The sequence below is a fragment of the Nicotiana attenuata genome, chromosome 11, assembly GCF_001879085.1.
Source record: "Nicotiana attenuata strain UT chromosome 11, NIATTr2, whole genome shotgun sequence".
Classification (NCBI taxonomy): Eukaryota; Viridiplantae; Streptophyta; class Magnoliopsida; order Solanales; family Solanaceae; genus Nicotiana; species Nicotiana attenuata.
Window position 1 is genome coordinate 21,650,016 of NC_031999.1, and position 13,470 is coordinate 21,663,485.

The 13,470-nt window shown below is 44.3% G+C and overlaps 1 protein-coding gene across 3 annotated transcripts in view; it reads right to left on the reverse strand.

The window, feature by feature from the left end:
• The window catches only part of LOC109234228 (transcription initiation factor TFIID subunit 4b-like), a 19,905-nt gene continuing 18,556 nt past the window's right edge, over positions 12,122-13,470 (reverse strand). For all 3 annotated transcript variants that reach the window (XM_019400119.1, XM_019400120.1, XM_019400118.1), the window contains exons 13-14: positions 12,833-13,002; positions 12,122-12,642 (exon numbers count right to left, since the gene is read on the reverse strand). In XM_019400119.1, the coding sequence (XP_019255664.1) occupies positions 12,622-12,642; positions 12,833-13,002 (191 nt within the window). In that variant the 3' untranslated portion in view covers positions 12,122-12,621. The remainder of the gene's footprint in view (positions 12,643-12,832; positions 13,003-13,470) is intronic.

The window sequence follows — 13,470 nt, forward strand, 5'->3', positions numbered from 1 at the left end:
AGGAGAAAAGGGGAAAGGAAACAGTTCACATTGATACACATAGGGGAATAGGGAATGGGGAGATAGTAAAGGAAAAGCAAAGGCAGGCTGGTGGGGCATACTCAGCAATGCGGAATGTTGGCCTACCCCACAAGCCTGTTAGAATACATTGTTTAGAAGTTAGGATCCTTTAAGGGATCAAGTTCAAACCATAGACAATAACTTGCATATTGCCATGTTTTAAACTGCAACTCACAGCACATAAGGGGGAATAGGGAGCAAGGGTTCATAGCAGAAACAAACAGAAAAAAGATTAACATGCTAGTTTAAATATTTAATTTTGCAGGAGTAGTAAAGTAGGCAGGGATACAAAAAGCTGTAAATAAACATATTGTGATGATGCTGAAACTTAAATTAAAACATACCAGTTTCAAAGGAAACAAACAAAGAGAAAGTGCAGTAGTCTTGTAAAAGCCACAGAATAGACAAGAAGAGAGTGCTAGTAAGAGTTCAGAAGAGATTGTAAAGTAGTAGTGGAGGATTGTTAATCGTCTGCTTTGTGAAAAAAGGGTCATGTATTTATAGTGTGAAAGTCATGAGAAAATAAGGTAAGAAAAATAATTGAAGAACTGATTGTCGATCAATTACACAAGACTCCCTTTAATTAAGGGATTCGAATTCAAACGGGTATAAACCAATTAAGGAAAGAAATTAATCAAACACTTTGTGTAAAGCATGAAATTGAGGGCAAATACATAAAGGTTATTTAAGGACATGGTTTTGACAATACACGGTTTGTGCAAATAAGGCAAGGAAATCAATTAACAGCCAGTAAATCACAAGGTCTAAAATTTGGTATGAATGAACCAAGTCATAAAAGATGAAGAAGGGTTTTACCTAAGTCGAGTCACATAGGAAATCAGTAAAAGATGGAAAGAAATCAATCAAGCTATATTCAGAAGGAAGTTTAAACTAATTGCAAATTTGAAAACCATTTAGAGGAAAATTCATCATATATAAGGAGCATGTGAGCATGAAAGAAGACTGTCGTGTAAATCAGTAGAAAAAATCCAGTGTAGAAGAGTTTAGCAAAAAGTTCAGCATTATATAAAAACAAATGTCCAAACTCAGTTCAGAGACTCAAAGTCAGACTGAAAGAGTTAAAGGTTCTAGAATAAAACCCTAGTTCGATCAAATCACATAATCAAACATCGGCAGAACCCCCAGATTCTAGGGTTTCCACCTTGAATCAAGTACAGAGATGAGGAGGCAAGTAGTTGAATCGAAACATGTTTAGAGGTTTCAGAAAAGAACTGAAACTTCTAACATGCTTCTTCCAGCAATCAGAACTCATGAATAGCATGTAAATACAGTAGAAGAGTTCAAAGCAAACAGAGTAAAGAAACTAATTCGAAGCATGATGAGGAAAGACTGTTGAGAACAGTAAAAGAAAGCATGCTTAAGAAGATCCTTTTAAAAGAGACTTAAACAAGGTTCAGTAGAAGAAAAGAAAAAATAGTAAGAACACTGTAGAAGAATACAGTAGGTGAAACATACCCAAGACCATGGTAGAAGAAAATAGCAGAACATAGTAGAAAAGCATACAAGGACATAGTATAGAAAACACAGTAGAAGAACATACAAGAACGGAATATATAAAGCACAGTAGAGGAACATACGCGGTAGAAGGAAAACATAAGAACATAGTAGAGGCAAATACACGCAAAAGCAAAGGAGAAGAAAGTCAGATAAACACTTAAGCATTTTCAGAAAACCCTAGATCGGAAAAGAAAGACTTCGAAAAGTAATTTTTGAAAGAAAAGTTAGGGAAATCGTTTGAAAACTCAAGTAGAGCATAGATACACAAAGATCTAAAAAAAATCGGAGAAAACCCCGAAGGGTTAGGGTTTCAGAAGAACACTAGAAATAAGAAAGGCTTTGAGAGGTCATCGATCTGAGTCGGAGAGGTCGGAATCAGACTCAAACAATAATAGTACGCCGGAGCAAAGCCGGAGATGACCAGAGAACCTTGAATCGATAGAGGTCTGGGTGAAAACCTTCGAAGTCAGGCCTTGAATCTTCAGGTATCAAGCACATAGGAGCAATAGGAGGTGAGTATAGGACTCCCACAGCCTGAGAAGCCATGGATTCCGGTGGGTTTCACGGTGGAAGATGATGAGACGATTAGGGTTCAGAGAAGGTCCGAGAGAGTTTGAAGGGGTGAAGGGATTCAAAGGCGGCTGATAGATGATAGTGATTTAGGGTTGGGGGTTTGGGAAATTAAAAAGTAAAGAAGGGATCGTGGTCGTTGATCATTTTGATCAACGGCCTGGATTTATTGGGGAGCCGGGCGGGTTGGATTAAATTGGGTCATGGGCGGGTAGTTTAGGAATTGGGCCGATCCGATTGAGATTGAAATTGGATTAATTGGGGTGGTCGATTTGGGCTAATATTGAAATAAATAGGGCTAGATTTTAAATAGCCACTTTTTCCCTTTTCATTTTATAAAACTAGTAAAAATGATTTCTGAAAACAAATTAAATGTACTAAATTAATTAATAATATATAAATGTTAAATTAAAAATACTAGAATTAAATTGGTAATTATAAACGCAATTAATTCTTAAAATAGGCTAATATTGCAATTATATGAGAATAAAATAAATTACTCACCAAAAATGATAATTTGAGGAATAATTATTGGTTTTTCTATTGCTAAAGTAGGGCAATAAATTGATTTAAAAATCCTTTAAAAATTTAGGAAAAATACTAAAACATTTGGACACATTTATATGCATACATATGCTATTTTGAAAGGTGTTTTGCATAAAAAATATATAGGGAAAAATTGGGTATCAACAGGCCAAACATCATGGTATGTGCCGCGCAATTTGTTCCCTTCCCCTCTTTTAGTTGGAAAAGCGCTTCCTCTTTCTGCGTGCTAACCCTGCTATTGTAGGCATCAGGGAGCCTTCTAAGGCGAGGTCGTGCCCCTTTGGAGAGGGAAAAGGATTGCTAGCTTCTGGGCTAAAAAATGATAACAATAAGCAAGAGATACCTTTGCTGGGCGACGATTCTCAAAGCCAGGTGAACCTGGACCGGGGGCCCGAAGTGGGAGTATTGGCTGAGCTCGTCACGCCTGTGATTTCTGGCTTTGGAAGGGTGGTTTCTCCTCCACTGTCGTCCTCTTTTTCCGTTGGAGGTACTTCGAGGGATACTCAGAACCCGGGATCATATGCACCGAGCGATCGTGCCCCGATCGGGGTCGGCACTTTCGGAGCTGAGGGAGCCAGGCTGGCAGATGTGCGCTCGATCTTCGAAGAAGCTCAGTGGCTTTATTTCAAGGCAAGTTTTTTGTCGTCCGTGTTGATGTTGCAATTTTTACTTTCTTGTCGAGCTTTTTCTTTCGAAGGCTTTTGACAAGCTCCAGTCCAAGCTGCTTCGCCATGAAGCCATGCCGTGGAAAGCTTCAGATAGGGAGAAATCCCTTAGGCTCCTTTGTGCAAACAAGGAGGGTGAGCTGGTATACGTGCAGGGTGAGGCGGATCAAAGTCGGAGCTTCGATAGCCGTCCCGAAAGACAAGTATTCATGTAATTCGTGTCGATGTGTGCTCCCCCTTCCATTTTCGGAGATTAATACTTTGATATTTCAGTCGGAGAGCAAAACGGAGGATCCAGAACGACTTTTGGGGCGAAGTTGGCCGGGTCAAACGTGAGTTTAATGAGTTGAAGGCTCAGGTAGATGCCCAAGTTACCACCAAGGAGGGTGCTTTGGCTAAGGCTTCTCCCCTCGAGGTGCGAATCCGGAACGCTTCGTGCAAACTATTCTGTCCGAGCGAATATGATCACAAGGCTTTAGTCCGAGCTTTGGAGGCGACTGCCGAGGTTGTGAATGCCCGGGTTGAGGTTGTAACGTGCCGCGCTAAGGCTGACCAGAAAATGGCGGCTTATTTGAAGGGCGCTGTTGATGCTCGAGCTGAGCTGAGGAAGGCTCTCGACCGGGAGAGCAATAATAAAGAGTACGTGAGGTGCAGATCTCAGAGGGAAACCCTCGAGGAAATTCATGCCAGGGACTTTGATCGCTCGGAAGAGATCAAGCAAGCGAAGGCGAAAGAGTACGATGCTAAATTCTGTCTATCCGAAGACGAGGATGGCGAGGATGGCACCGTCGGGCCATAGTCCCAAAGGGGGCATAGATTTCCTTTTCTTGACTCTGTACGTGGTACTTTCAGAGTATGTTGTAAATGGAGCTTGTATTTTTTCGCATGTTTGTATAAAGGGTAGACCTCGCGGTTTTGTTTCTCCTGCATTTCTTTTCTCCTTGATTTGAGCCAGATGAGCTGGTCTTTGAGTTGAGGGGAATCCTTAGATTCATGGTACGGCCCTGAGGCTCGTTAGGTTGGCGACTATGGCTCTTATGTTTTTCCCTTGGGCATATGCATTTTAACTATTTCGGGTTCAGTCTCCGAGTCGGGCTTCACCTCGAGCTCAATCGACCCTCAAGTTTTGTATTTGTGTGGGATGGCGACAATGGCTCTTATGCTTTGCCCTTAGGCATATGCATTTTAACTATTTTGGGTTCAGTCTTCGAGTCGGGCTTCAATTCGAGCTCAATCGACCCTCAAGTTTTGTATTTATGCGGGCTGGCGACAATGGCTCTTACCCTTTGGGCCGATTCGGCCTTCTATTGTAAGCTGGCGACAATGGCTCTTACGCTTTGGGTCGAAGCGACCTTTTATTGGCTTTGTTTTCCCCTCGTTAAGGACTTTTTGAAGTAATTTTCATCTGACCCGTCGTCGGTTCGGGAAGAACCTCGATTTCAAGTCATTTTGTGGTGATGATTGAGCACCTCGTGAGGTTTGGCTCGGAGGCTGAGTATCTCGAAGCCAATGATGTGGAGCTGACGTGGTCGAAGCTCTTTTGCCTATGTCGAGGGTAGCTTGTTTAACCGGTTCTTTTCGAAGTAGATTCGAAGTAATGGCCTGCGATTTTATAGCGATGGTCGGGCGTCCCTGAGTCGCATTAGTTTGGCTGGTACAGTCGTATGACCATAGTCATTTGTGTTTGGCCGGAGCCATTTTTGGTCCCGAGTGTAGTAGTTTAGGTGTCTATATCGAGGGTATTCCTTTTCAGGGATCTTACAAGTTCGATATATAGCCTTCGGGATCGAGTTTATGCCTGTAGTAAGGTCTTACAAAATTTTCATGCCTTTGAGGTCTTACAATTTTGTTGATACTTGGTACAAGTATGATTCATGCCTTGCTTGAGGTCTTACAGTTTTGTTGGTTTTGTCGATACTTGGTACAATTATGATTCATGCCTTGCTTGAGGTCTTACAGTTTTGTCGATACTTGGTACAAGTATGATTCATGCCTTGCTTGAGGTCTTGTAGTTTTTGTTGTTGCCTTATATAGGTCTTACAAGACCGAGTCTGCCCGCTTGGGGTCTTATGGCCTCGGGTTTTTTGATAAGTGGCGATTGGCGATGGTGATTGACGGCAGTCCCGAGCTATCGAGGATTTCTCGGCTCGGGAGCCATTACGATGGAGATGGCAATTGACGGCAGTCCCCAAGCTATCGAGGATCTCTCGGCTTGGGAACCGTTACGATGGAGATGGCGATTGACGGTAGTCCCGGAGCTATTGAGGATTTCTAGGCTCTGGAGCCATTATGATGGATATGGCGATTGACGGTAGTCTCCAAGCTATCGAGGATCTCTCAGCTCGGGAGCCGTTACGATGGAGATGGCGATTGATGGTAGTCCCCGAGCTATCGAGGATTTCTCGGCTCGAGAGCCATTATGATGGAGATGGCGATTGACGGCAGTCCCCGAGCTATCGAGGATTTCTTGGCTCGGGAGCCGTTATGATGGAGATGGCGATTGACGACAGTCCCCGAGCTATCGAGGATTTCTCGGCTCGGGAGCCATTACGATGGAGATGGCGATTAATGGCAATCCCCAAGCTACCGAGGATTTCTTGGCTCGGGAGCCATCACTTACAAACTTGGTGTTTGCCTGATTGATGATTTACGATTTCGGAGTTTCCGACCCGGAGGTCGCGTAGCTTTGAGTTTTTTATGCCAGTTTCTAAGTGTTCGGGACATTTTGGCTCTAGAGCTTGTTTTGTGATCTAGATGTCGCCTCATTAAGGTCATACGAATTAGGAGTTTCGACCCGAAGGTCGTGCGATTTTTGGGATTTTGACGCCAGGCCCCGAGTGCTTGGGGTGTTTTTGACAGAGGAGTCGTTTTTGCAAAAATACTGAGTCTCTTTTGAACCGTGAAATGCTTTGAAATTATTCTTCGATTGCTTGAGCATACATGTCTTTGCAGTTGAGGTCTCAGTTATTCTATGCGGGCATGGTCTGTTCGACCGTTTGGCCCGGTACATTGTTTTTCCCATCGAGACCCCGTTCGGCGTATCTTGGCTTATCCGAGTAGGTGACCTTCCGGGGGGATGCCCCCAGTATTCGAGGTTGTTTGCAAAAGAAGCCTTGAATACTTATTGAGTCCTCCTTAGGTAGCATGTAGATGTAACCTTGCCGGTAAAACCCTTTTTGGGATAAAAACCTGGTCGAGGGAAAAGAGTGCAACGCATGCTTTTGAAACCTAAGGCTTTCAAGTTGGAGAGTGCTTTGGCCATTTCGACCGGATACCTGCACTCAGGTTAGTGTAGAATGTAACTGAGAGAGAAAGGAGGCGGTCATACCTTGGTGTGGAATGTGTCGGCGATGTTTCGAGCCCTAATGTGTTTTAGTCGCTCGTGATGAGGACGCGGTACGGTCCCCTGCTTTGTTTGGTCGGGAGAAGCCGAGAGTATAGCTTGCTATCGCTATTTTATCGTTTGATAATCCTTTGGATCCTTCGAGGGTGGAGATACTGGTGTTTCGGGCCGCGCCGGCCATATTGACTGGTATGGCAGTTTCCACTTTCGTTGTTTTGTTCGCCCAGTTAAGTCCGTTCGGGACTTCGAAAGGCGGGCATAATTTGGTTAGACAGTCTGAGTTGCTCTGTCACCTTCGACTTGATAATATTTGGCCGAGCTACTTGGATCCACAAGCATATGTCTGACTCGAAATATGTTTACAAGAAAAAAAGTTACCAGAGCGCCGTAGCGGAGCCGAGACAGGGCCTCGGGTTGGCCTTTCCCTGTTGAGGAATGTTTTTTCTTTCCTGGCTGGGGGTTCCTGCTGGGTTCCAATACCTCAAAAGATCGTATGGATGATATGTGCACTGCGAACATCGTGCACTGTGAGCATTTCCCTTGCCACATGTTGTTCCCCGTAGATGTATTAATCCCCTCTTTTGTCGGGAATTTCATCATTTGATGTAGGGTGGAAGGTATTGTTCTAATGGAGTGTATCCATGACCTTCTGAGCAAGGCATCGTACCTCAAGTCTTCCTTGACGACATGGAATTTGGCATTTCGGGTTATGCCTGCCATGTTGACTGGGGGTGGGTGACGTCCCCTTTCGTCATTTTGTTTTCCATGTTGAATCCGTTGAGGACTCGAGAGGCAGGTGCGATTTGGCTAAGCAGTCCGAGCTGCTCGATTACCCTCGACCTGATAATGTTGGTCGTGAGTACACGTTTAATTTGGAATGTATTTACAAGGAAAGGATTACTAGTGCGTCGTTATGAGGCTGAGACAAGGTCTCGATGTCCTCGTCGCTGGTACGTAGCCCCGAGTTCGCTTTTCTCTGGTGATGGATATTTTTGTCCTTCTCATCACGGGCTCCTATGGGGGCATCGATGCCAAGATCACGTGGATGACACGTTGCGGCTCATTCGTTTCGTTCTTCTTGGCCGCCTTTCTTTCCCGGAAATGATTTTTGGCTCGATCGCTTGGGAACGATTCGAGCTTCGTGATCGTATCCGCATGAACCAAAGCATCATCACGAGCTAAGCGAAGTTGGACCTCGAAGATCAGGGCTGAGATCGTCGATGCCCAGACCGAAGCAGCATGAGCCGAATTAAGGCTAATCAAGAGATGGCGATTTATTTGAAGGACGCTACCGTTGCTCAAGCCGAGTTGAGGAGGATCCTCGATTGCGAGGAGAGGATAAAAAAAATATGCTTGTTGCAAGTCTCGAAGAAAGATTCTCGAGGAGATCCGCGCTAGGGGTTTTGTTTTCTCGGAAGAGTTGCATCGAGCGAGGGCGGACGAGCGCGATGCTCTGTTGCTTCTGTCTGGCATCGAGGAGAGTGAAAATGAGGCCCGTAGGCCGTAGCTCTCAGGGGTAGGGCGTAGATTTTGCCATTTTGTATGTAGCATTTTCGGAGCATGTTTGTAGACGGAGAATGTGTCTTAGGAATTCTCGGAGGTGACCTTTATTGAGCAGTGTGGCTACTTCCTCTCGGAGTTGGTGGCAATCTTGAGTCCTATGGCCGTGAGTGTTATGAAATTCACATACTAAGTTATGATTCCTTCGGGAAGGATCCGGCTGTGTAGGCTTGGGCCATCTGGTGTCTCTGATTTTGCTGATGGCGAAAACGATATCTGATACATCGACGTTGAAGTTGTATTCTGATAAGCGCGGTGCCCCTGTTGGCCCCGTGTTTCCATCGAATCCGGTTCTGTTAATGAGTCCCCAAGGATTCTGTCCTCAGTTGATCAATCGATCATTGCGAGGTGGGTTGCGCCTCGGGGCGTTTCTCCTGTCTTCGGTGTATGGCTAATATCTTTCCTTATTTGGATTTGGCTCCTTCGTCAGAAGCCTACTCGGGTATACTGAGCCCGGGGGGGCTCCTAGTTGATCATTCTCGACCCTAATCTTTGATTGATATCGGTTGTGGACGTTCGACCAGGTTATGGCGGGATACTCGATCAGATTCTCTTTCATCTGCCTTGAAGCTACTCAGATCTGCTCATTCAAGCCTTGAGTGAAGGCCTGCACCGTCCAGTCGTCGAAGACCGGTGGTAGTTCCATTTGTTCCGTTTGGAAGTGAGATACGAACTCTCGCAGCATTTCGTTCTCCCTCTGCTTGAACTTGAACACGCCAGACTTCCTCGTTGCTACTTTGATGGCACTAGCATGTGCCTTTATGAAGGAGTCTGCCAGCATGGCACACGAGTCTATGGAGTTGGGAGCTAGGTTGTGATACCACATCATGGCCCCCTTCGAGAGTGCTTCCCCGAACTTCTTCAGTAAGACGGACTCGATCTCGTCGTCTTTTAGGTCGTTGCCCTTCACTGCGCACGTGTAGGCAGTAACATGCTCATTGGGGTCCGAGGTCCCGTTGTATTTTGGGAGTTCTGACATTCTGAACTTTTTTGGAATGGGTTTCGGAGCCGCTTCCTCAGGGAACGGCCTTTGCATGAACTTCTTCGGATCCACACCTTTCAGGACCGAGGGTGCGCCCGTGATTTGGTCGACCCTGGAGTTGTAAGTCTCGACCTTCTTGTCGTTGGCTGCTATCATTTTCTCGCCCGATTCGATCCTTTTGGTGAGGTCCTTGAGCATTTTTATGATGGCGGGATCGGCTATCGACCCATTATTGCTTGACCTCTCCGGTACCTGTTCGGCCGGGGGAGCTGTCTCCGGTGCTACCGTGCTAGGAGTCTTCTGGTGACTTTGCAGCTGAGCAATAGCCAGCTGTTGTGCCTGCAACATTTCAAAAATAACATGAAGGCTAACTTCCCGCTCTTCCCGAGCTGGGGTTTTTTGGGCTTCCTGTTGGTCGACTTGGTGTATGCTCCTGTTAGTGTGGGAGCTTGTTTCGACGTGTCAAGCGTCACATGTTTCGCCCGCCGGAATCGGTCCTGGCGCGTTCTCACGATTTTGTGGCGGCTCACCAACACCTGGAACGGCCACACCATTTTCTCCGTGGTTCTTAATATTGTTGTTTACTGAATCGGACATTTTAACCTGAAACCGAAGGTCTTGGACAAGAAAATGTGTGAAAGATAACTTGCGTTATGTGATGAAACCAGTAAGAAAATAATCACTATTATTTTTAGCCCCACGGTGGGCGCCAAACTGTTTACCGTGAAAATGGTAATAACAATTACATTTGTTGATGGGACTCTAAAAATACGTGATCTATTTTTATGCTAGTTGTTTAAGCAGACGATGTTATATGTATGAGGTTTAGAGACGAAATGCGAGCTAAAATAGAGTTATAATTAAACTGATGAGCTAGCTAATCGGGGCCTCGGACTGACCGATACAGGGCCTCGAGGTTGATTCCTGGGCTCGGGCTCGAGCTATTAAGGGCAATCAGGGAAGGGCTAACAGTTGTAAAATAATCAGCGAAGGCTCTTTATGACCAATGATAAGGAATAAATGAAGAACAAGTATGAAGATAATAAATAAGAGCAACAATATCGAGAGAGTATGTTAGAGAGAAAAAAGAGAGAGTTCTTGTATATTTCGTGTGAAGAAGTTGGAGCCACGGATCATTTATAAAATGACAAGGATCCCTTTATATAGTAGGAGAAATTCCAATGTAATACAAATGTATTAATTACAAACATATGGAGATGGGACACCTAGATACCGCCATGATGCTGGCTCAGACTAGCCTAACGGACCCTGTCAGCCCTAGCCGCACGCCTTGGGAACTCCCCATCTCTACCATAGTCGGGGTCATCATTGTCCCAAGGCCGAGCGTCGACGAACCTCGAGGGAGGAAACTCGACCGTAGCCTTGCACCTCGAGCCTTCGAGATGATCCTCTGAGGTGCCTCGATGACGAGGAATTGGACCTTTCGATTTCACCATATACAACTAGTAACAGTTGTGCACATTCAACCATGTTACAGCTGCATACTCGATCAAATGCTGCTTTAGTTGTCAAGAAGCAATCGAACTTCGCTCCTTCAAACCCTGCATGAAGGCCTGTATCGCCTAGTCGTCGGAGACCGGCGGTAGTTCCATTCTTTCCATCTGAAACCTGGACACGAACTCTCTTAACATCTCATCGTTCCTTTGTTTTATTTTGAAGACATCCTATTTTCTCGTGGCCACCTTTATGGCCCCGGCGTGAGCTTTAACGAAAATGTCCGCTAAGTAGCAAATGAATTAATAGAGTTAGGGGCTAAGTTGTGATACCAAATCATAGCTCCCTTTGAGAGTGTTTCCCCAAACTTTTTCAACAACACTGACTCGATTTCATCATCATTCAAGTCATTCCCTTTGATCCCACAAGTGTATGAAGTAATATGTTCGTTAGGATCGGTTGTTCCGTTATATTTGGGTATATCGGGCATGCGGAATTTCTTGTGAATGGGCATCGGGGCTGCGCTCTAAGGGAATGGTTTTTGTAACTTCTTGACGTCTAGACCTTTCAAAACTGGAGGTGCCCCCGGTATCTGGTCTACACGGGAGTTATAAGTCTCCACCTTCTTGTCGTTATCCTCAATTTTCTTTTCTCCGGACTTGATCCTTTTAGTGAGCTCTTCGAGCATTTTCATAATGGTGGGGTCAGTCGCCGAGCTGTCTCCATTTGGTCTTTCCGGCATTGTTTCAGCACGTCGATTGTTTTCCTGTTCAGCTACACTCGGGGTCTTATTCTGACTTTGAATTTGAGCGATGGCGATTTGCTGAGCCTGCAACATCTCAAATATCACTTGGAGGCTAACTCCTCCATCTCCTGCTCCTAGCCTTCCTTGATCCCCTGGTCGAGCATCCCTACATACACTCCCTTCGGGGTTTGTGCCTAGGTTGGTGTTTATAGCAATATGGGAACCAACATCAACTGGTTCAATGTTTGGCACTTCCCTAGGGTTTGCCAGTGGCACACCGACCCCTACATTGTTGTTTTCACCAAGACCTTCGTTGTCATGAACGGGTGCGTTTTGTGAGCTAGACATGTTTCAGCCTGAAAATCAAAGATTCTTGACAAGAAAAAGTGTAAAAAATAACGTGTAATAAGAATCAGTAAAGAAATAATCACTATTATCTTTAGCCCCATGGTGGGCGCCAAACTGTTTACCTCAAAAATACGAGTAATAATTAAACTTGGTTTTGTGGTTTTAAAGATATGTGATTTAGTTCAATACTAATTAATAATCAAGCTTTATGAAACAGAAACGAAAAATAGAAGTGAATCAAACCGATATTACTCAACAGCAGTGACCTCGAGAAGATGGCTCGAGGTGGCTTAGGGCAGTAAGAAAATTAAGAAACTAAGAACACTGTAAGCTAAGGAACAATTCTGATGAATAGCAAGCCAAAAGTAGAGAGTATATTCTCTACACAGTAAAAGATAATGTCACAAATTATTGGGATCTCCCTTATAAAGGGGGAATTCTAAATAAGGAATATTTCCATTTACGGCAGGGAATGTTCTTGGTACAGCTATCTAACCGTCTAGTACGAAATCGTACAATCCTATTCCATGATTTACGCCGTAACATATGGGACATGGCAGAAATCTAGCTTGCTTTAGTACAACTCCATAACAGTAGTATTTCGAGGTCGAGTACACTTGGCCTTGGTATTCTCCGAACTCCCGCTTCCGAACATCAGGCTCTTTCTTAGAGCTCGAACGTGGCCCACCGGTTTCAAACTTGACTTCTCCCGAGCTTGGACCTAGAGCGGAACCTCGAACTTCCACATCGGGGCATACGACTTTGACAGCATACAACACTATTGTTAATGTTTCTCTTTTTTTGTCGGTGGTCTTGTTGTGGGAGGGGGTTAATATGCGCTATTGTTAACCTGAAAATTACGTAAACTGTCAGCATATATTTCAACATTTACTAAAAAACGACCACATGGATATTGATTCACTAATATAATACTTTCAACTACAGACAACAAAAACTGCCTCTAATGGAGACCAATTTTGTAATCTCAATCCCGCCGGCCCCACAGTCAACTATCAAACACTTGGCTCCTAATTACGTACTAATTCAGCTGGAGCATCAGACCGCATTTTTTCATGGAAGCGGTATATCAATGTAGACTTGAACATTTGAGCTTCTCTTTCAAGGACGGCTATCACATCCTTGACAGTAATATTGCGAGGAACCCTGGCGTGTAATGCAACTTGACTTTTGCCAACTCTTCTAACAGCACCTACACAGAATAGCATGTTCATAAAAAGATACCTCAAATTGTCAAAGATTATTAGAGCTAATGGCTTCTGTCAATGAAATATATAGCAGGAAATAGTCGCTAAATAAACCAGAGAACCACTCTGAATAAGAAACATCACCCTTTAAAAGGGCATCCTGGTGTAAGCTCCAGCTATGCACCTTACCTTGTATTTCTACAATTGGACGTTTCATTGAAACCATGACTGGTAGGGTGAAGAGCTATGATCCTACTGATCCCATAAAAAAATATTTAAAAAAACACGAGAACTTTCCATGTCCTGAATCAATTTAGAAATAGAAAACCACATCAAGCAGATATGCTTGAAGCCTTAGGGAAAATGTAACATTCTGATTCATTGCTTCCAGAAGAAATTTCATTCCTCTTGCTGATTGAAATATCCATTAACTCTTGTTCCACTATTTTCAAACCCCAATATATCCTCCTCCT